This window comes from Lucilia sericata, unplaced genomic scaffold (assembly GCF_015586225.1).
Source record: "Lucilia sericata isolate MDLA Ls3-8-SP2 unplaced genomic scaffold, ASM1558622v1 Contig000688F_arrow, whole genome shotgun sequence".
Taxonomy (NCBI): domain Eukaryota; kingdom Metazoa; phylum Arthropoda; class Insecta; order Diptera; family Calliphoridae; genus Lucilia; species Lucilia sericata.
The window spans coordinates 87,289-109,379 of NW_023994691.1; the positions used below are offsets into that span (position 1 = coordinate 87,289).

Below are 22,091 nucleotides of genomic sequence, written 5' to 3' on the forward strand. Positions count from 1 at the left end.
GTAAATATGTATAATTAACAAGTTATTAAATAAGTACTTTAAATTTTATCTTCTGACTTTAAGAACACAAAAGAAATTTTAAATGTTGGGCCGAACAATGCTCTTAAAAAACCTAAAACGTTTTCGTTTAATTACATTCGATATAACGGAAACATTAATAGACTTTAGTCGAGCACCCGCTGTACAATATGCCAAGATAGCCGCCCAGCTGGGAGTACATGTCATTGATCGCAGAAAATTGGAACAATGTTTTAAGAAAGAGTTCAAGGCCATAGAAGAGAAACATCCAAACTTTGGATTACATTCACCCAACTTTACCTGGCAAGACTGGTGGTCGCAATTGGTCTATAATATATTCCATTGTGTTGACCCAAACATAAAAGAAGCAAAACTAAAAGAATTAAGTGAAACATTAATAAAAGTGTACCGTACAAGTGAATGCTGGCGTCACATGGAAGGTGGCTTCGAACTAATTAAATGTGTACGTGATGCTGACAAGAAAATTGGTGTAATTTCCAACTTTGATCCCAGTCTAGAGGAAGTACTCAAGGAAATGAATTTATTGGATAAATTTGATTTTGTTCTAACATCTTATGAAGCTGGCTACCAGAAACCTCATAAAAATATATTCCAAAAGGCGCTGGATGTCTACAATCTACAACCGCATGAGGCTTTACATGTAGGCAATACGTACGAAATCGATTATGTTGGAGCCCGCAATGCCGGCTGGTCAAGCCTTCTGATAACACCCGCCGAAAAAGACGTACAAAAAGCAGCACCCACTCAAGGTTACAAAAACATTGCAGATTTATTAGTAGCTTTAAAAAACAAAGAAATTAGATGGTAACCAGATACGATATATAAATAGTGCAATATATTAATATGTACACATACACATATTAAAATACGTACGGCATATATTTAATTTGGACTAAGAAACAATGATAATGAAATAAAAAATTAGATTTATAAAGCTAATATAAAAAAAAGATAATAACTGATAGGGTTCAGACGACCAAAGGGTCACAAATATTTTTATGTACAATATACAACCTTAAACTTGCAAAATGTATTTTAACGAAACAAATAAATGACAACATTTAACACACTTTGTTGAATTATTTGATATATAGGCATATATATATATATATATATATATATATATCGTCACCTAAAACGCAAACGGCCCTATCTAACATTTTTAAAATTTTACAGGAGAAGCAAAAAACTATTTATATTGAAAAGTTTGTTTCAATCAACGCAATTTATTTGTAGTAAATAAACAAATTGTTTAATAGTGAAACCAATCATTTGTTATGATAGTTGACAATGGCGTATATAAAAATCGATAAATTGGACTTTTTACCTTTAATATTGAAATGTTTTTGTAGATAGGGCCTTTTGTTTCTGGTCAATAAAATCGATAAATTTTGTTAGAAGAGTCCAATTTTGGTGTGGACATTTGTTTTGATGCAATACATTAAAATCAACATTAAAATCGATTTTGAATTTTTGGTTAGTTAGGGCCGTTTGCGTTTCAGGTGACGATATATAGATAGATAGATAGATAGATAGATAGATAGATAGATAGATAGATAGATAGATAGATAGATAGATAGATAGATAGATAGATAGATAGATAGATAGATAGATGGATAGATAGATAGATAGATAGATAGATAGATAGATAGATAGATAGATAGATAGATAGATAGATAGATAGATAGATAGATAGATAGATAGATAGATAGATAGATAGATAGATAGGACTGAACTTGTCCTATTATCGGAGTCAGTATGCTTCAGATGACTAAATGACCTGCAGATACATATCGTCACCTAAAATGCAAAAGGGGTAACAACACTTACAAGCATTGTACCCAACATCGAAGTCAAAATACATGTCGCAATTCTTTAGAACTATATTGTCAAAAACTCCTATGTTATTGATATGAAATTCAAAAGGGAGTAACAACAAATTAGTCATTTCCATAAGTCGGAAAGTTCTAAAAAACAACATAGTGGACAAGGTCTGTCAGTACAGTCATATTCAAATGTGTTTATTGATGTTGGGATATAAATCTTGTAAAAAAATCGTTTTTATAATAACAACAGTTTTCATTTTATTCAGCTGTTTGTCTCTCCTGTAAAACGTTTAAAAGTGTTGTTACGCCCTTTTGCATTTTCAAAAATATTACTGATTTTTTTTTCATGTGGTCGGTATTCATAAATTATAAAAAAAATCAACCACTTTTTATTTTCAAAGTATGTATCAAAGAATATTCTTTGGTATGTGTTTTCAGATTATTAACCCACTGCAAATTTGATACACACTTTTTTGACAATACTTTTACGTAATAATGAATTTTTAATATTGAAAATTAAGTTTTAAATATATATTTCAATCTTTTACCAAAAAAAAATTCAATTGAAATATGACATTTCGCGTTTCATACAACTCATTATGCTTACTAAACACACTTCTGCTAGAATAAACGTCAATTTTGACAGCAAAACTAAACTGCCAAAATTTTACTTATTTCCTGTTTAACCATATTTCTTTCTTTTTCCAGTATCCGTCAAAGGAGGTGGGTGCAATTTTATTTTAGCTGAATGAAATACAATATTTTAAGTGTAGAATAACAAATAAATATTAATATAAAAATTTGTTTGTTTTTTTAGCACTGCTTTTGATTAATAAATCAATTTAAGGAAAATAACAACATGGTTGCCGTCAAGAAACAAGTAAGTTTTAACACGTGTGCTTTATTGCCATTGAAAACGAAAACTAACCAAACTTTTTTATTTACAGAAAAAGGCTTTAGAATCCACCAATGCCAAATTGGCTTTGGTTATGAAATCCGGCAAATTCTGCTTGGGTTACAAACAGACTTTGAAGACCTTGCGTCAAGGCAAAGCTAAATTGGTATTGATTGCCAGCAATACCCCAGCTTTGAGGTGAGCATTTTTCCCAACTACACGTACTAAATTGAAAAAATAGTGCATATGTTACAAGTGACTTTTATACCATACAACAAGGAATCATATGGAGTCTTGTCAGAGACTGAGAAGTATGTTTCCTACATATTGAAAACAAAACCAAAAAAGCGGAGGCGTTGGCGTTCAAATATCTGAATGTTTGAATATATAGTGACATGCTACAGTTGGTCCATCTAATCAAGACTTCCTTATGATGTTCCTGTTTTGAATGGTATACAAAGTGAGTTTTATTATGCATTTTGATTTTAAATTGTTTAGTTTTTTTTTTAATGATGAATGTATTTTGCAGATTTTTATTATGTTGATAATATTTTTATACTAGAGACTCTTTCTGATCGATCTTGAAAAATATTATCCTCATATGGAATTTATTTTGATCAGTATATTTATGTTATTTTTGTTGTTATCTTTGTGTTTTAGAAAATCTGAAATTGAATACTACGCCATGTTGGCCAAGACTGAAGTTCAACACTACAGTGGAACCAATATTGAATTGGGTACTGCTTGCGGTAAATACTTCCGCGTCTGCACCATGTCCATCACCGATCCTGGAGATTCTGACATCATCCGCCCAGCTGGTGAAAACTAAACGGATAAATTTTATAAATTTGTTTTTTGTATAATATTAAGAAAGAATATATAATACAAAATTTAATTTGTAGCTAATTGTCGTTTCAATATCTTTTTATAAATTTGAATCGATATATTGGGAAAGTGTAGGGGGCTGAAACTGAGAGTCAAATAGTTTGCAAAATTTATAAGATCGATAGATACCTACAATTCGATCGTCTTTTTGATACATCAATGGTAGGCCAATGAACCATTATGTAAAGGCCGATTTCTAAATAGGCGTTTAATGTACCGTTTTACTAAACTTTGGGCTAGTCTAATGTCTTCTATAGTCCAGTTCATTAGTGTAGGAACTAGTCAATGAATTAAGACTGGATTAATATATGGACTGTCATTTACAAGTCTATTATATAGGCTTTCAATTACTCTATACTATCTCATATGGATGCAATATACTGTATAATCTATGGACCAATCTGTTGACCAAATACACTTGTTTATTCACTATAGTCTAATGACTAATCGATGAACTAATACAAATGAACTATTAATTTTCTTCCCAAGATTACATTTTTATGCGATTGCTAAAATATTATACATAGTACTTTTTAATACACTTTGGCTTAGATTAGTCTATGAAATAGTCTTTGAACTAATATACAGACTATTCTAAAGGCTATTATATTATTTAGTGTTTAGTTCTTAAGCCATTCTATGAATTAGACTTTGAACTAGTATGCAGATTGTTCTATAGATTGACCCGGGGTTAGCCCATTGGAGGCATTCCAACATTACTCTAGTTGAAAATCTAAAATTTTTTGTAAATAACTGATATATCGGTAATATTAGAAGGTGATATCACTCTTTTAAAGATTGCTTTAATACAACTCTGTAATATACCAAACCATTTAACAGCTCTGTTTTGATTTGTATAAATTTTCTTTTGATTATACATTCGTAAACAAAGAAAAAATAAAAAACTATGTGCTTGTGAAAAAATATACAAAATAAATTTAAATATTTATGAAAATAAGCAAAATTTAAACCAAAAAAATGTCTCTGGCCACACTGTGCCGTTTATGCGTGTGTCCTTTCCATGATTGTAAACAATTATTCGATGAAAATGGTCAGTGCAATGAGGCTTATGATATAGCCAGCAAATACTTTGACCCAATGGTAGGTATTTATAAAAAACTAAATCCTAAACGATTTAATAAAAAATAACAAATATTTTTAGCTATTAAATTCCGAACAAGAACTCAACTCGGCCGTAATATGTCTAGAATGTTGGCAGCACATCAGTGACTTTTATAGTTTTCAACAGACTGTGTATACGGCACAGTCTAAGTTAGAGGATGTTAAGCAAATTGTACCCCTAATTAAACTCGAAGAAGAACTAATAGAAGAAACACCGATTGACAGTGGAGAACTACAAAATGATGTTTTATTAAATGATGAAGAACTTAAGGACGAGGAGCACATATCTGATGTGGAAGATACATACGACGTAAGAGATGACAATCCTTTTAGTTCTGATGATGAAAGGCCACTATTGGAAAGTATTAAAAAAGTGAACAAGAAAAAAACTAAGAGAAATGCAAATAAAAAAGAGGAATCTGGAGATAATATGGACAAGTCGAAAACACCTCCAAAGAAGAAAGAGAAACGCATTAAAAAGGAGACCAAAAGCAAAACAAAGGCTAAAGCTGCAGACTCAGAGATTAAACCAGAAGAGGCATCAGAAGATCCTAACGATTCAGCTAATAATAATGAACAAAGTGGTAGTCAAAATGAAAACTCTACATCAACAGATAAAATTAGTTATAATAAACAAAGAACATTGGAGAATGATGCTTATATAGCCGCTTGGCGCAGTGAATTGGAATGTGAAATATGTCATGCCTCATTTTCCAATTACACATTGCTGCGTAAACATTTTGTCCAGGAACATCCCGGGGAAAAATTCTATGTTTTGTGTTGTCAACGGAAATTTACCCATCGATTTCATATAGTAGAACACATACGCCTGCATATGGATCCCAATGCCTTTAAATGTGAAATATGTGGTCGCTGCAGTACTAACAGTCGCAATCTTACGAAACATATAAGAGAACTACACACTGAGGAAGGAAAACTGCGTCCATTTGAGTGCAACGTATGTCATAAATCTTTCATAAACAAGACAGTATTAAGAATACACATGGAAACTCATGAAACCAATCTTACACATATGTGTAGAGAGTGTGGCAAAGGTTTTCCCTCCGAACAAAGGCGTAATCTACATGAAAAATCCGTACACAATGCAGATCGGATTTGTGATCAGTGCGGCAAAACATTACATGGTCCCTATGCTCTGAAAAAGCATCTTCTCGAACATGCTGGAGTACAGAAACGTAAATGGCCATGCGACATCTGTGGTGCCGAATTACATTCGCACTCTAGTTTAAAGAGACACAAACTTATTACACATCACGATGGTTCCACCGTTTATGTATGCAGTGAGTGTGGTAAGGTGGCCACTACCGAAATGGCATTACGTAGTCACAAGAAAAATGTTCATCAAACTGAGCGCAAATTTAAATGTACAATATGTGAGAAAAGCTTTAAGTTTGCCATTGTGCTACGCGAACATATGGCTACGCACACGGGCGAAGATTTATATCAATGTCCCCATTGCACGAAAACCTTTAAGACAAATGCCAATATGCATCATCACCGCAAGAAGGCACATCCTAAGGAATGGGCCGAGGCGCGAATGAATAAACCTCAGTCGACAAAGGTTGATTTTAATTTGGTACAAAATGAAGTCGTTATATAAATGAATGTATATTAGGACTTTTAGAGGTGGAGAGAGATACCAGAAAATAACTTAAATACTTACATGTAAAATGGAATACATTGACTCAGTATTTGGAGGGCATATGGTTGGCTGCGTCATAAAACCACTATACTATAGAACAATTTTTTTGTAATTATGCAGTAAAGTATTTTTTCAATCAATCACCAAAAATATGGAGGGCATGATATTTTGTTTGTAACACAAAGTACACATACAGTAAGGGCCAGAGGAGAATTTTTACTAAAATATTCTCTGTTTATGAGATATCGGTCTATAAGGAAAAAGTTTTTATTCAAAATATATAAAAATCTGTAATTTTAATAAGTTCCCTGATTTGGTGATTGGTATATGATATCCGACACATTTGTTTTTTTTTTTTTTTTGGAAAGTTACCAAATTTCTGCTATTGGAAATTTTGTAATATGATCCATTATTTTTGCTAAAATGTCTTAAAAATTTTATGTTGTGGTTTTAAATTTTGGATAACAATATGTTATAGTTTTTATATAAGTCATAAACATTTTTAATAATTTAAATATAGAATTTTAAAATATGTACGTTTATCGCAGTTTCTTTATTTATGATTAATTATTGAATATGTTTTTGACTCCCCAAATATTATTTAAGAAGATTTGGCATCGGCGTCACTCAAATATAAGTTTGTTCTTCAGAGAGGTAAAAAATGTGATGTACCTATAAAACAATAACTGACTGAATCTTATACATATATGCAAAAATTTAAAAAAATAATTGGTTGTACCGGAATTTTGATCATACCTTTGATATTTACGAATCGATTTTGCTGATTTTAAGTAGAAAAATTTACAAAATGATAGAATTATTAAAGATTTGTTTCACGAAGATATTTGCTAACAACATAAGGATATCTGCTAACTTCGTAGGATCGGAAAATTATATATTGGAAATTACAAACGGAATGGAAAACTTATGCATAATACCAAGGATGGGTATAAAAATTGTACTAACACTTTTAAATGTCTGCTTTAAGCATCCCTGTTTTTGGACTCCAAGAATTTTTTTGTTTATATCAATTCACCGTACTGTTTTTGGCATATGTAACAAGGAATATTAAATATAAGGTAAATTTTTATATTAAAAAAATTAACGTAAAAATAAAATAATTTGTGAACCACCTTATGTGAATTTGCCTTAACCACCACCTTAAGTAAATTTGCCTTGAAAAATCTCAATAAAAACCAATTTCAAGTTTTGCAAATTACATTTTTTAATAACAATTTAATAAGAATACACAGCAAATTATAAATGTCTATAAGAACACTTTGTCGCTTATGCTTAAATCCATTCCAAAAAGATTATCAACAATTATTAGATGACACGGGTCAATGTAATGATACCTACTACATAGCCAGTAAATATTTTGATACAATGGTAGATTTCTTTCGAAATAATTTAGGAAAACTTTAAATAAATTTTATTTTTACTTTTTTTCAAAGTTATTGATAGTTGATCAGGAACACAACTCTTCCATAATATGTTCAATGTGTTGGCGGCATATACAAGATTTCTACTATTTCCAAAAGACGGTCTTTGAGGCTCATGCAAAGCTGTTGGAAGGTACGAAGGAAATTGCCAGAACAAAATGATGACAAACTGTTAATGGTAATAGAAAATACACATGTTAATCATGAGGCGCAAGACAACCGATTGGAAGTCTTTGATATAGTTGATACAAATGCATTTAGTTCTGATAATAGGAGGCTTATAATGGAAACATTTCATATAACGCTGGAAGATATGACGGAAAATACATTAGGTATTACCGTGGAACCCAAACAAATTGATGACAAACAGCCAATAGTAATAGATAATCGATCTGAGAAGAAAATTAAACATGAAGCACACACAGATGCATTTAGTTCTGATGATGAGATACACTTAATGGAAAGTTTTCGTCAGACTAGCCAAAAATACAATGAGCAAAAAGCCATTGAAAACGATGCAATAATAGCCGACTGGAGAAGTGAGTTGGAGTGTGTGAAATGTAATGCTAATTTTGCAAATTTCTCTTTATTGCGACAACATTTTATTAACGATCATGTTGAGGAGAAGCGCTGCTATATTATACCTATGTTGTAATCGTAAATTTGTTAGTCGTTACCAAATTGTGGAGCATATACGGCAGCATAGGGATCCCAATGCCTATCGCTGTGATATATGTGGCAATACTTTTTGCAACAGCTCAAATTTGGCCATACATGTTAGAGATGTGCATAGTGGTAAGGGTGGTAAAAAGCGAAGTCTACAATGTCCGAATTGTTTAAAGATTATGCTCAATAAGCGTTCCTTAATAATTCACCTAAAAACACACAAAACAAAGCGTTACTACAGTTCAGAAGAAGAACGTAAGTCCCATATGCATCTATTGCGCCGTAAACATATGTGTACACTTTGTGAGAAAGCTTTCAGAAGCCCACGAGATCTACGCGAACATATGACAACGCATACGGGCAAGCGTTTGTATAAGTGTCGACACTGTGAGAAGACATTTAAGCAATCTTCTAGTATGTATACTCATCATAAGAAAGCACATCCACAGGAGTGGACAGAGTCAAGTAAGAAAAGAGGCAATAGTCTTAAAAAGGAAAAAATGCAAATAAAACAAGAAAATATAAAATCAGAGCCTCCCAAATTGCCCGATAAAAATGATGATGCCTCTAATGAAACAGATGCTCATCAAAAATCCAAAGAAAACGATACAATAGCTGTTCAGCGCAGCTTGAAGTGCAAAGGCAGAGGAGTTCAAAAACGCAAATTGCCCTGTGATCTTTGCAGTTCACAATTTAAGTCACACTCCGATCTTAAACACCATAAACAGCTTGTACATAAATGTGTTACCGTATACGTTTGTAGTGAATGTGGAAAAGTTGCTAACACTGAATTTGCTCTACGCACGCACAAACGCAACGTTCATCTTAGAAAACGTAAATATAAATGCACAGTCTGTGAGAAAGCCTTTAAATTCGCACGAGTTCTACGAGACCATATGACAACACATACGGGCGAGCGTTTGTATAAGTGCCAACATTGTGAGCGGACATTTAAGTCATTTCAAGGTATTACTTATCATCGGAAAACAGTACATCCGCAGGAGTGGGCGGAGCACTGTTCAAACAAACTTCACAAACGTACCCTTCCATTAAAAAAGGTTAAATATAAGTGTACACTCTGTGAGAAAGTCTTTAAATACAAACGAGTTCTACTAGAACATATGTCAACGCATACGGGCGAGCATTTGTATAAGGGCCCATATTGTGTGCGCACATTTAAGTCAAGTCAAGGTTTTACTTATCATCGGAAAACAGTACATCCACAGGAGTGGGCGGAGTACCTCTCAAATAGACCTCAACTAACAAAAGTTCAATTAAATGAGGTGCAAAATAAAGTTATAATATAAATAATCTTTTTTTAAGCTTTGGTTATTATTTTAAATTAATACTTCGCTTTTTAATTATAGAACAAGATTTGCGAACTAAATTTAATTTATTAAAAACATCTGAGAGCCATTTCAATTCTGAGAGCCAAAAAAAAGTAACATGACAAAGATGTTGTTTAATCAGAGGTGCAAGTGATGATGAATTGGTTCGCTTTAGGTGAAACATGCAGGATTTTAACATTAGCGTGTCATTGGTTATCATGTGATTAGACGAATATTTCGTATAATCGAATCAATCTAAATCCGGCGATTAGAAAACGATGTTTCATTCCTTCAAGCTATTTGGTTTGTATTAAAGGTTTGCGCAATTGAATGATGGCGCAAATTGTCTTGTGCAGACCTTTAGTTTGTATGTATTTTTTGGAAGATATGTATATTAATTTTTTTTAGAAAAATATAATAAATATGGAACAATATTAATATAACATTAATAATATTAAGTTTTAATGAAATTTACGAACTGCGGAAAAGATTCAATTTAGGAAGGCATTTAGAATGAGTTCTATTACTTGTTCTTGCTGGGTAGGTGTACACTATGTGAGAAATACTTTAAAATCGAGATAAATGTCCACATTCTGAGTAGACTTAAGGCAACTACTAATATGCACATGAGTTAGCGGAGTGCCTTTATCCTTGAGATAGGCATGCTAAGCGTTATCTAACTCAGTTCTAGTCAAATCAAAATTCTGTGTGAAGGTGAGACGACCCACGCAGTGCGGCGTTCGTACCTATTTGATGATGCTCTTGATTTAATAAAAATAATTTATAAAATAATCGAAAGTGTATTAATTACTTTAAATGTCTGTTTTTAACATCTCTGGTTTTTGTTATGTTCTTGTTATTTTCGTGTTTGTTTTCATTTTTATTTGCGTAAACAAAATAATTTTACAAACATTACAATTTTTCACAAAAAAATAACTATAAACACAATAAATATAAATGTCTTTAAGTACTCTATGCCGTTTATGTTTAGGAACATTCCAAGACGATTGCCAACAATTGATCGATGACACAGGTCAATGTAATGATGCTTACGATATTGCAAGTAAATATTTTGATCCAATGGTATGTAGGTTTTGCTTTAAACAAATTTGAACAAAGATTTCCAATAGATCTTAAATTGTCTCTTATCAAAGTTGTTGATTGCTGATCAAGAACACACTTCTCCCATTATATGTGCAATTTGTTGGCGGCATATACAGGATTTCTACTATTTTCAACAAACAGTCTTTGAGGCTCATGCAAAACTGGACGATGTTAAGGAAGTTGCCTTAGATGTTAAAGTGGAGCTGGAACAAATTGATGATAAGCAGCTAATAGTAGAAAGTAGTTCATCTGCGAAAGATGTTAAACATGAAATAGATGTCAATCGAATAGTATCCTTTGATACAGAAGAAGATAATGTATTTAGTTCTGATGATGAAAAACCCTTAAGGAAAAATTCTGGTCAGGTGAAAGAAAAATGTTCAGCTAAACAAAATTCCAAAGAAATGGTAACTCTAAGCAAAAGCAAAACTCCTAAGAAACGTGACAAGAGTCGTAAAAAGCAAAAGTTAGAAACAACAGAGACAAATTTAAAAAGGGAAACTTCCATATTGTCGGATGAAAATGATGCCTGTAATAACAGTGAAAAAACAGATGCCCAACAAAAAACCTTAGAAAATGATGCGTTTATAGCTGCCTGGAGAAGTGAGTTGGACTGTGTGAAATGTAATGCAACATTTGCAAATTTCACCTTACTACGCAAACATTTCCTCAAGGATCATTTAGAGGAAAAGTGTTATATTGTTTGCTGTGATCGCAAATTTAGCAGTCGTTATCATATTGTGGAACATATACGATTGCATATGGATCCTAATGCATATCGCTGTGATGTATGCGGCAGATGTAGTACTAACAGCCGAAATTTGTCTAAACATATTAAAGAATTGCACAGTGAAGAGGGTAAAAGGCGCAGCCTGGAGTGTCCAACATGTTTAAAGATTTTAGCCAATAAGAACTCCTTAAGAGTTCACCTGGAAACTCACGAGACAAATCTAAACTACATTTGTCGGGAATGTGGCAAAGGTTTTCCCTCTGAACAAAAACGTACATTACACGAACGTTATGTTCACAATGCATCTCTTATTTGTGATCAGTGTGGCAAAAACCTACACAATCACTATGCCATGAAGCAACATCTTCTCCAGCATGCAGGCGTTCAAAAACGTAAATGGCCCTGTGATCTTTGCAGTGTAGAATTGAATTCACGATCTGGTCTCAAGCGCCACAAACAGCTAATACATCAAGATGGCTCTACGGTATATGTTTGCAGTGAATGTGGTAAAGTTGCTAGCACCGAAATTGCTTTGCTCACGCACAAACGTAATGTTCACACATCAGGACGTAAACATAAGTGTACACTTTGTGAAAAAGCCTTTAAATTTCCTAGAGTTTTGCGGGAACATATGGCAACACATACTGGGGAGGATTTGTATAACTGTCCGCATTGTGAGCGTACATTTAAGACAAATGCTAATATGCATCATCATCGTAAGAAAGCACATCCGCAGGAATGGGCGGAGGCCCGTCTAAATAAACCTCAAGTTACAAAAGTTGATTTTAATTTGGTGCAAAAGGAAGTTGTTATATAAGGTTATCATAATTAAAATAAAAATGAATGTTTAAACTAAATTTGTAGAAAATTTGAAGTAATTTAATCATCCTTGGTAGTTTAACAATATTTTTAAACATCAAATCAGGAAGTTTTCTTTAAAACATTAGTTAAAAATAAATATGATATCAAAAGTTTATAAAAATATTGGAAAACTGAAAAAGTACCTTTTTATCCTTTGATCCAGTTAACCAAATATTCATTCAGTGTTCAAATGAAATAACATCCTTTAATTAGGATAGCAAAGCACTTAGGGTATCCTAGTAAAACATAAGACTTTGTTTGCTTTTCTACATCATTAACCATCAAAAAGGATTTAATATGGAAGTACTACGTACAAATATACCCAATGGATATTATTTTAAAACAAATCGAAATAGTATTGTATAACATTACAATTTTTTCCATAAAACATTTAACTGTGAATACAGAATAATATAAATGTTTTTAAGCACTCTATGCCGTTTATATTTTGTAACTTTCCAAGACGATTGCCAACAATTAATCGATGATACAGGTCAATGTAATCATGCTGATGCGATATCGCCAGTAAATATTTTGATCCAATGGTAGGTTTCTAATTAACAATTAAAAAAATGCTATAAATGTAATATTGTTTTTTATCATAGTTGTTGATTGCTGATCAAGATCACAATTGTTCCATTATATGCGCAATTTGTTGGCGGCATATACAGGATTTCTACTATTTTCAACAAACGGTTCTTGAGGCTCATACAAAATTGGAAGATGTAAATCTAACGAAACAGTGTCACCTAACAAAAGTAAAACTCGTAAGAAAGTAGACAAGGGTAAAAAATTTATATTACAGAGAAAAATCTAAAATCAGAACTTTCCAAACTGTCTAATAACAATGATGATGACTGTAATAAGAAAATAGATGCCCAACACAAAACTTTAGAAAACGATGCGTTCATAGCCGCTTGGAGAAATGAGTTGGACTGTTTTAAATGTAATGCCAAACTTGCAGATTTCACTTTACTACAGAAACATTTTCTCAAGGATCATTCAGATAAAAAGTGCTATATTGTTTGCTGTGATCGCAAATTTAGCTGTTATCATATTGTGGAGCATATACGGCATATATGGATCCCAATGCCTATCGGTGTGATGCCTGTGGTAAATGTAGTAAAAATAGCCGAAATTCGGACCAACATATTAAAGAGTTGCACAGTGAAGAGAGTAAACAGCGCAGCCTGTTTACTCTCTTCACTGTGCAAACCCACGAAACAAATCTAAACTACATTTGCCAGAAATGTGGCAAAGGTTTTCCCTCTGAACAAAAACGTACGCTACACGAACGATTAGTTTATATAAACCTTTAAGACAAATGCAAATATGCATCATCATCGTAAGAAAGCACATCTGCAGGAATGGGCGGAGGCCCGTCTAAATAAACCTCAAGTTACAAAAGTTGATTTTAATTCGGTGCAAAATGAAGTTGTTATATAAGGTAGCTATAATTATAATAGAATAAAAATGTATGTTTAAACAAATTTAATTCGATTTTTAAACTGTTCGTCATTGGGATTTAGCAATTTGTATACCATTCAATTTCATGAGAACCATTCACTGCTTCTAAAAATATGATTAGATGTAGTTCAAAGATGTCAAAAATGAACAACATACCTAATGACACGGTAATGTAACATTCATAGGTTTTCACCAATTTGAAGCACTTCGGGTTACACACTTTTTTTGCTGGGATTCAATGAACATAAAAAAATTTAATAATTTAAAGACATGGAAAATACCGTCTCCTATTTTTGATTTCGTCTTGATCTTAATGATGATTTAACTTGTACCTAACCTAATAGTGGCACAAAATTTGAATTGACATTCACATTTATAAATGTACCCTGATCACTGATATGCATATGTATGTAAGTGATTGTAAACAAGTTTGAAAGCTTTTTATAACTGTAATCTTCTTTTTCTAGTTCCTTTTTGTAAAAGTTTCGTTTTGTTTTTAATTACGTGCAAAAATCGTGTGTTAAATGCGCACAGGAAATATTGTGCAATTTATTAAAGTGGATTTTTTCAACATACAAACATTTACCAATTGATACGCTTTTTCTAATTATGAATCAAACTGCCTTGTGTCGTTTATGCATACGTTTATATAATGAATTTATAAATTTATTCAATGATAATGGCCAGAGCAATGAAGCCTACGATATTGCCGTCAAATATTTTGATCCCATGGTAAGTGATGATGTTTTTTCTACATACTTTTTTAACAGTTTGTTAATATGTATCATAGACTATCTATATGAATGTAGGTAGTATATGTCATAGATCGTTACAAATTGTTAGTTTAATTGTTAAAATACTTTTCAATAAGATAAAAAAAACCTTTTGAACTTTCAATAGCCTAACCTCAAATTTATGAAGGGTACCTATATTTTTTTGTATCGCCTATTTATACCCTACACCACTTTAGTGGGGAGGGTATATTGGATTTGTGCTGATGTTTGTAACGCACAATAATATTGGTCCTATACCCACCTTAAAGTATACCAATCGGCTCAGAATCATTTTCTGAGTCGATTTAGCTATGTCCGTCCGTCTGTCCGTCCGTCCATGTAAACCTTGTAATCAAACTACAGGTCGCAATTTTGATGATAATTCAATGAAATTTGGTACATGATCTTCTATTGTCCCAGGGACGAAGCCTATTGAAAATGGTTAAGATCGGTCCATTATTTCACCTAGCCCCCATACAACTGAACCTCCCAATAGGGCTTGTAATCCTTGTAATCAAACTACAGGTCGCAATTTTGGAGATAATTAAATGAAATTTGGCACATGATCTTTTATGGTATCGTAGACGAAGCCTATTGAAAATGGTTAACATCGGTCCATTATTTCACCTAGCCCCCATACAACTGCACCCCCGAATAGGGCTTTTAAAATTAGTAATCAAACTACAGGTCGCAATTTTGGAGACCTGTAGCCCTCGAATAGGGCTTTTAAAACTTGTAATCAAACTACAGGTCGCAATTTTTGAGATAATTCAATGAAATTTGGCACATGATCTTTTATGGTACCGTAGATGAAGCCTGTTGAAAATGGTTTACATCGGTCCATTATTTCACCTAGCCCCCATACAACTGAACCCCCGAATAGGGCTTTTAGGTTCATAATTATGTTTAATATACTCATATCTCGACAAAAAGCTGCAAAAACCAATTTGTATACAAGACTTGATGACACCCACGAATTCCATAATAATAGGTTCTCATATAACCCTAGCCCCTATGAAAAGCCCCCATCAAAATTTCACTTAAACGTCCACAATTTTATTCAACAATAAACGGCTTAAGTATGTATATCTAAGGTAAGGTACAATTCAACTTAAATGCTTTATTATGGCAACTAAATCACATTATATTTTTGTCAAAGGTGTAGGGTATTATATGGTCGGCCTCGCCCGACTATAATTTCTTACTTGTTTTTCTAATATGTGCGATGTTTTGAATAATGCTCTAATTTTATTATAAACTAACGCTCGTTTATTATATAAACGTAGAATTAAAATAAGTTCCCATATTTACAATTATCATTTGTTTTGTGTATTAATCACCAGTTATTGAAGCCGCAACATGAACATGACACTACCTTAATTTGTATTGTATGTTGGAGTCATATCAATAATTTTCACAATTTTCAAAATTCTGTTCTAAATGCGCAAGTGCAATTAGAAAACAGTATGGAACATATACCAATGATTAAGCTTGAAGATGAAGCCTGGATGGATCAAATAACTATTGTCGATAATGAAAATAATACATTTACAAATACGAATCATTCATATGTATATAGTAAAGAAATTGAAAATCATGAAGTAGCTTCCTCCAGTAGAAACAACGAATGTAAACCTAATCTAGATAAAACCAAGGAATATGAGATGTTAATAAAGAAATGGAAAGGCGTTTTGGAATGTGATTTATGTCACTATAAATTCAAAAACTTTAGTGATTTACGTCAACACTTTCAACAGCAACATCCTAGAGATAAATTCTATATTAACTGTTGCAAACGTAAATTTTACAATCGTTATGACATGGTTGAACATATACGAGTACATTTAAATCAGAATACCTACCAGTGTAATATCTGTGATAAAACATTTTCTTGTAATCGTAATTTAAACCGACATATACGACAGGTACATATTGAAAAAGTTCAGCGAGTGTTTGAATTAATGAACAATACCAACAAATCTATAAAATATCATCCTCCTATGGGTTTATTAAAGGCAGAAGAGGAGAATAAAATAAATAGCAAAAAGACCTTTACTAGGTCGACCAAAGTACCACGTGGGAAAATAAATATCACCCCACAAACTGATGACAAAATTGCTGGCAATTTAGAAGTGAAAAAACAACGACAACATCATCACCAGGATCTGAAATATTTTCAACTTAAAATTTCTTCAAACAAAAAAACTACATTGGAATATGACACACAAATAGCCGAGTTAAAAAGAGTATTAGAATGTCCTGTCTGCCGGAGAAATTTTCCGTATTATACTTCATTACGAGAACATTTCCAAACGGAACATCCTGAAGAGAAATTTCATATAATTTGTTGTCAACGTAAATTTGGCAATGGCTATCAAATATATGAACATTTTCAACTCCACAATAATCCCAATGCATTTAGATGTGAAATTTGTGAACACACCTTTTCCCGGAGCGCCAGTTTAACCCGACACATACGGGAGTTACACATGCAAAATGTTCAATGGTCATGTGATCATTGTGGTGTTAGTTTTAAGTCTTGCTCGGTTTTGGGAAGACATAAAAAGAGATGTTTTGGAAAAATGTGTAAAAAGTTGCAGCCACAACATAAATTGGAATGTCTTAATGTAACGGATAATTATGTTGGTGCAACGTTTTCAAATTATACTTTAATGCAAATTGCACCGTAAGCATAATAATGTTTGAAAATTTCTTTAGCCACACATAGAAATTCTTGAAATACTTTTGTGAATTATTTTTTATTTAAAAGTTTAAATAAAATGAAGAATTTTTGTACGTTTTCTTTAAAATATATGATTTTAGTTTAATTAAACAGTATACTGTATACTATAGGCTAGACTATAGACTTTAATAAATTATATATTATACCCTAGACTATAGATAAGCCTATAGAATAGACTATAGATTAGACTATGGACTAGACTATAACATAGACTTTATATTTTTCAACTATGGTTTACCCAAATTATGAACATGTTATCTTTAAACTTTTATATCTTTATTACAAAACAATTATCTTTGAAATCTTTTCAGGATCCACCTTTAATCTAGGTGTAGATTTTCTATGTTTTTCATATTCCTCGGGATGAGTACGTTTGCGATGATTCAACATATTCGAAGGTCTCGTAAATTTTTTATTACAATCCGGACATTTAGACAATTTTTCCTTTGTATGTATTGACATGTGCCACTCCACGTCTCGTGAATTGCTAAATGCTTTTCCACACACTCTACACTTATAATTCTTTTTAACTTTAACATGTACATTACTTTTATGTGCCATCAAGGCTGTCTTAGTGTACGACACTTTACCACAAAGGCTACAAATGTATTCGGTGGTACCATCATGATGCATTGATGCATTATGTCTATTCAAATTAACCACACCGTAGAGGACTTTATTACAAATTTCGCAGGTAATTTTTTTTCTGGACTTTGCGTTTATCCGTGCATTCATAACGGCAGGTTTTGTCTCACAATCCTTTATGTCTGCATTGTGAGTCTGTTTAATATGCTGGTTCAACTCTTTCATTGAGGCATATTGTTCGTTGCAATGTGGACATGGAATACTCTCTTTTTTGGGCTCATTATTTTTACATAAGCGCTGTTTATGTAATTCTAAACTTCGTTGTGTTGTTTTACGGTCACCGACGTGTAAACGTCGTAAATGCTTTGCCAGGTCTGCACGTTGGGCAATTTTCCTCTCACAACAATTTATATAAAATCGCAGCATCGCATGACGTTGTTTAAAGTGTTGGCGCAATAAAGTGAATTTTTTAAAGGTCTTACGACACTGATAACATTTAAGTATCGGCAAGATTTTACTAATATAATTGTCCAGTTCTTCTATTTTTTTTAAGCGAGATTCCTTTATATTTCCATCCTGATTATTCCTATTTAAATAAGTATCCTTTGAATTCTTATGCACGCTCCTCATGTGATTGTCTAAATTTCGTTGGGTTGCCTTTCGTTCGCCACAAATAATGCATTTGTAAAGGTCAGGATTGATGTGGAGATTTATGTGATGCACCAGCAAAGAACGTACGGAAAATTTCTTTTCACAACAAGTAACATAAAACTGAAGTCTTGGATGTTTTTCCCTAAAATGTGTCCGTAATAAAGAAAATTTATAGAATATTTTGAAACATTTATGACACTCCAGTTTTGGCATGTAATCGGCAATAAAATTTTCCATTTCTTCATTTTTATTCGGGCTTGATGCTTTAGAATTTTCATCCTGCATGCTATTTGACTCAACCGTTTCTACAATTTCATACAAATTAAATGCTACATCATCGATAACTGGCTGATTTAAATCATTTTCATCTTTGATCGTTATAGTTTTGTATTCAATTTGACCTTCATTAGAATCGCCAAAATCTTCAGTAATATGTTCTATTTTAGTATGAAAAAGATTGTTATTTTTTAATTTAAAGTTATCGTGAGCATTATATATATTTCTTCTGAATTCATGGAAATCGACAATGGTATTCCAACATTTTAAACATATAATACTTTTTTCAAGTGGATTCTCTGCTATCAGCATCTGCAAGTAAAGATTAATTAACTACACTTTTCTATAATTAAAGAAGTCGGTAAAGTCCAACCCTATATTTATATATGATCATTTACGAAAATAAAGTATTCTAATAAATCAGCTATATGTTTTCTAGAAAACATATAGTTTTGGACAAAACAAGTCAATACCTATTATTACCTCTTTTGGAAAATAGGTTTCTACTATATTAAAAACTGCATTTGATTTATCATTGGTTCCAAATAATTCATGATATTCATTGATGGTTGTTTCATTACACAAACAACATGTTTGGGTCCCTCCAGACATGATTAGAATATTTGGATATATTTTGTTTTATTTGTAAATTATGAAAATTTCTACTAGCTTTCAATTTGAGTGATATTTACTATTTATTTTCTTGTTTACATTATATCTTTGTTAAAAAACACATCGAGTCTCATTCGTGTTTTTATGTGTTTTCGCGACATACTTTATACATATTGTATGTACATACATACATACATACATACATACATATGTACATATATAACTTTTCTTGTGTCTTCAGCTCAGAAATTTCTTCTTTTGTTAATAAATATTTAACTTCCCTATAAGAACAGTGACAGTCATTTGACCGGTCAATTGACTGTCACTACTGAGAATATACCCATCATTGCGTAGAACAAAGCTCCCATCACTTTCTTAAGGGCAATATCAAAGTAAATTAATAAAGTAGCATCACTTGAACAGCTGACTATTTTTTTTAAACTAGATCAAAGTATATTAATAAAGTAGCGACATCTCTTGTTGTACAACAACATCTACAACAACCACATGTATTTTGTTTTTGGAAAATTTAAGATTGTGTCAAAATAAAATTTCCTTGAAAAACAATGTATGAAAGGGCTGATGCTGCTGCTAAAAATGCTACTTCTATTGGTGCTGAGTTGGTAGTTGACCTCACTGCTGATGAGGCTATTCGTTGTATACGTGATTGTCTATATGAGGATTGGAATTCTGAATATGTGGAGCTTTCTCGTGAGAAGGGAAGGTTTTTTGCTAATATATATCCTAATGTACCGAGAAAACCCTGGTTCTATGGAAATCATGGGCTTGAACCTGCTGCTGTTAAAATTCTTAATAGACTTATGACTGGACATACTTTTGGTAAAATGTATTTGAACAAAATTGGTGTAATTGACTCTTATCTTTGTGATGTGTGCAATGTGAACGAGACTTCTGATCATATTATTTTCAAATGTACTAAATTTGACAACTTGAGGCGCAAATATGGCTTTTTCGACAAGTACTATGATGTTTCTTCCCTTCTGAAATCGGGTGACTTTAATGTTTTCAAGTTACTTTTTGAATTTCTGAGAGATGCCAAAATAGACCTGTAGTCTGATTATGATGATTCAATGATGTAAATTTTCTATTTTTGTGGGATAACCTGGCAGTTTGTGAGTTTATTACTCCGCCAACACACTTCAAAGTTGAAAAAAAAAAAAAAAAAAAAAAAGAAAAACAATGTGAACAAAACATAAATAAAAAATATTACTTTTAAGTTAAAGATATTAACGATTTAATTATATTATTATATATTATACAATTTATTACACTTTTAAACTACTTTAAAACCACTTTTAATTCACTTTTTCAACTTTTCACAAATTTTAACAAATAGCAAAACACAATTTAAAAATGGCGACGTAAACAATGTTAACAATTTTCAAAACAAACTTTGACAATTTGCTTCATTTATCTAGTTCAAAGTATATAAATACAGTAGCATCACTAGAACAGCTGACTATTTTTTTTAAAGCTCGATAATGAATGCAAGTTGTCAAACTGTATTTTGACAATTTGTAATTTAAGCACTGTTGCCAACTTTTTTCCCAAAAATATCGCTAAAGTCGACTGAAAAATAGCTAGAAAATAGCTAAATTCAAGACATTTTGAAAAATTTAGCGATAAATCGTCAAAATAATATTTATTATATGATTCTGAAAACAAATAGCTAAAAAAACTAGCTAAATTTTTCAGATTTTTTATATTATTCTAAAAAGTCAGCGATTTATCGCTAAAATCTATATACATACGTAGGAATGGGATAGTGATACAAACACGTCTTATAACAAACACATAAGAGAATCTTTTTTTATGTTAAATATTTTCACTTTTGGTTAGGAAAAATGTCAAGTTGAGGTTAATTTCGATATACGACCCTATACAGATTGCTTTAGAAATGTTGTAAAGATAAATTGAATTTCGAAATGCTGGCCTTTATGGATCGATCCTTTATTTTCAGCATAAGAGTATTATTTATTTTTCCATTACAATACAATTACAAATTATATTCTTACCTAATTTACCGAGCAGGGTGACGATAACCATACGACCGTTGTAGTGTAGCAGACCAGGATCTCTGCTGGAAATCGAACCCACAACCCTCAGACTGACAGCTAGCACACTACCAACTAGCCTACCGGGGCACCCAAGATTATTATTATACACTCCTTTTGTGGGAAGTTTATCTGCAATATCGATATGCGGCCCTATACGCCTTAGAAATGTTGTAAATTTTTAGGACTTTATGGATCGATCCTTTCGTCATTTATTTCCAATGTTCACTAATTTTTAGAATTATGGTAAATTTTATTATCATATCACTCATTTACTAAAAGACTAGAATAATTAAATATTCCTGTACGCACAAATATTTGCTCCTAATTATGTTCTTCAGAACATTC

At 32.1% G+C, this 22,091-nt stretch overlaps 4 protein-coding genes across 5 annotated transcripts; 3 read left to right on the forward strand and 1 right to left on the reverse strand.

The window, feature by feature from the left end:
• Positions 1-10: 10 nt before the first annotated feature.
• Positions 11-1,104, forward strand: LOC119607336 (rhythmically expressed gene 2 protein). Its single transcript, XM_037961201.1, has one exon. It carries the CDS (start codon positions 83-85, stop codon positions 845-847), a length of 765 nt encoding a protein of 254 aa, XP_037817129.1. The 5' UTR covers positions 11-82; the 3' UTR covers positions 848-1,104.
• A 1,369-nt stretch (positions 1,105-2,473) lies between these two features.
• Positions 2,474-3,661, forward strand: LOC119607349 (60S ribosomal protein L30). Its single transcript, XM_037961217.1, has 4 exons — positions 2,474-2,588; positions 2,683-2,745; positions 2,813-2,958; positions 3,421-3,661. The coding sequence occupies exons 2-4, from the start codon at positions 2,725-2,727 to the stop codon at positions 3,587-3,589; spliced, it is 336 nt and encodes a 111-aa protein (XP_037817145.1). The 5' UTR covers positions 2,474-2,588; positions 2,683-2,724; the 3' UTR covers positions 3,590-3,661.
• Positions 3,662-4,532: 871 nt separating this feature from the next.
• LOC119607334 lies at positions 4,533-17,611 on the forward strand. The gene is given in 12 exon segments (XM_037961197.1): positions 4,533-4,746; positions 4,808-6,379; positions 7,922-8,523; positions 8,630-9,372; positions 10,858-10,949; positions 11,021-12,515; positions 13,025-13,086; positions 13,167-13,286; positions 13,357-13,636; positions 13,639-13,862; positions 14,587-14,760; positions 16,145-17,611. Coding segments are annotated over 12 exon segments (6,834 nt in total). The 5' UTR covers positions 4,533-4,623; the 3' UTR covers positions 17,492-17,611.
• A 38-nt stretch (positions 17,612-17,649) lies between these two features.
• On the reverse strand, positions 17,650-20,929 carry LOC119607343 (zinc finger protein 160-like). 2 transcript variants are annotated; one of them, XM_037961210.1, is made up of 3 exons: positions 20,900-20,915; positions 19,540-19,725; positions 17,650-19,368 (listed from the first exon to the last, which is right to left on the reverse strand). In XM_037961210.1, exons 2-3 carry the CDS (start codon positions 19,666-19,668, stop codon positions 17,824-17,826), a joined length of 1,674 nt encoding a protein of 557 aa, XP_037817138.1. In that variant the 5' UTR covers positions 19,669-19,725; positions 20,900-20,915; the 3' UTR covers positions 17,650-17,823. The 2 variants fall into 2 exon arrangements, with proteins under 2 accessions (XP_037817138.1, XP_037817139.1); XM_037961211.1 differs by lacking the exon at positions 19,540-19,725 and having other exon boundaries at positions 20,900-20,929.
• Positions 20,930-22,091: the final 1,162 nt, after the last annotated feature.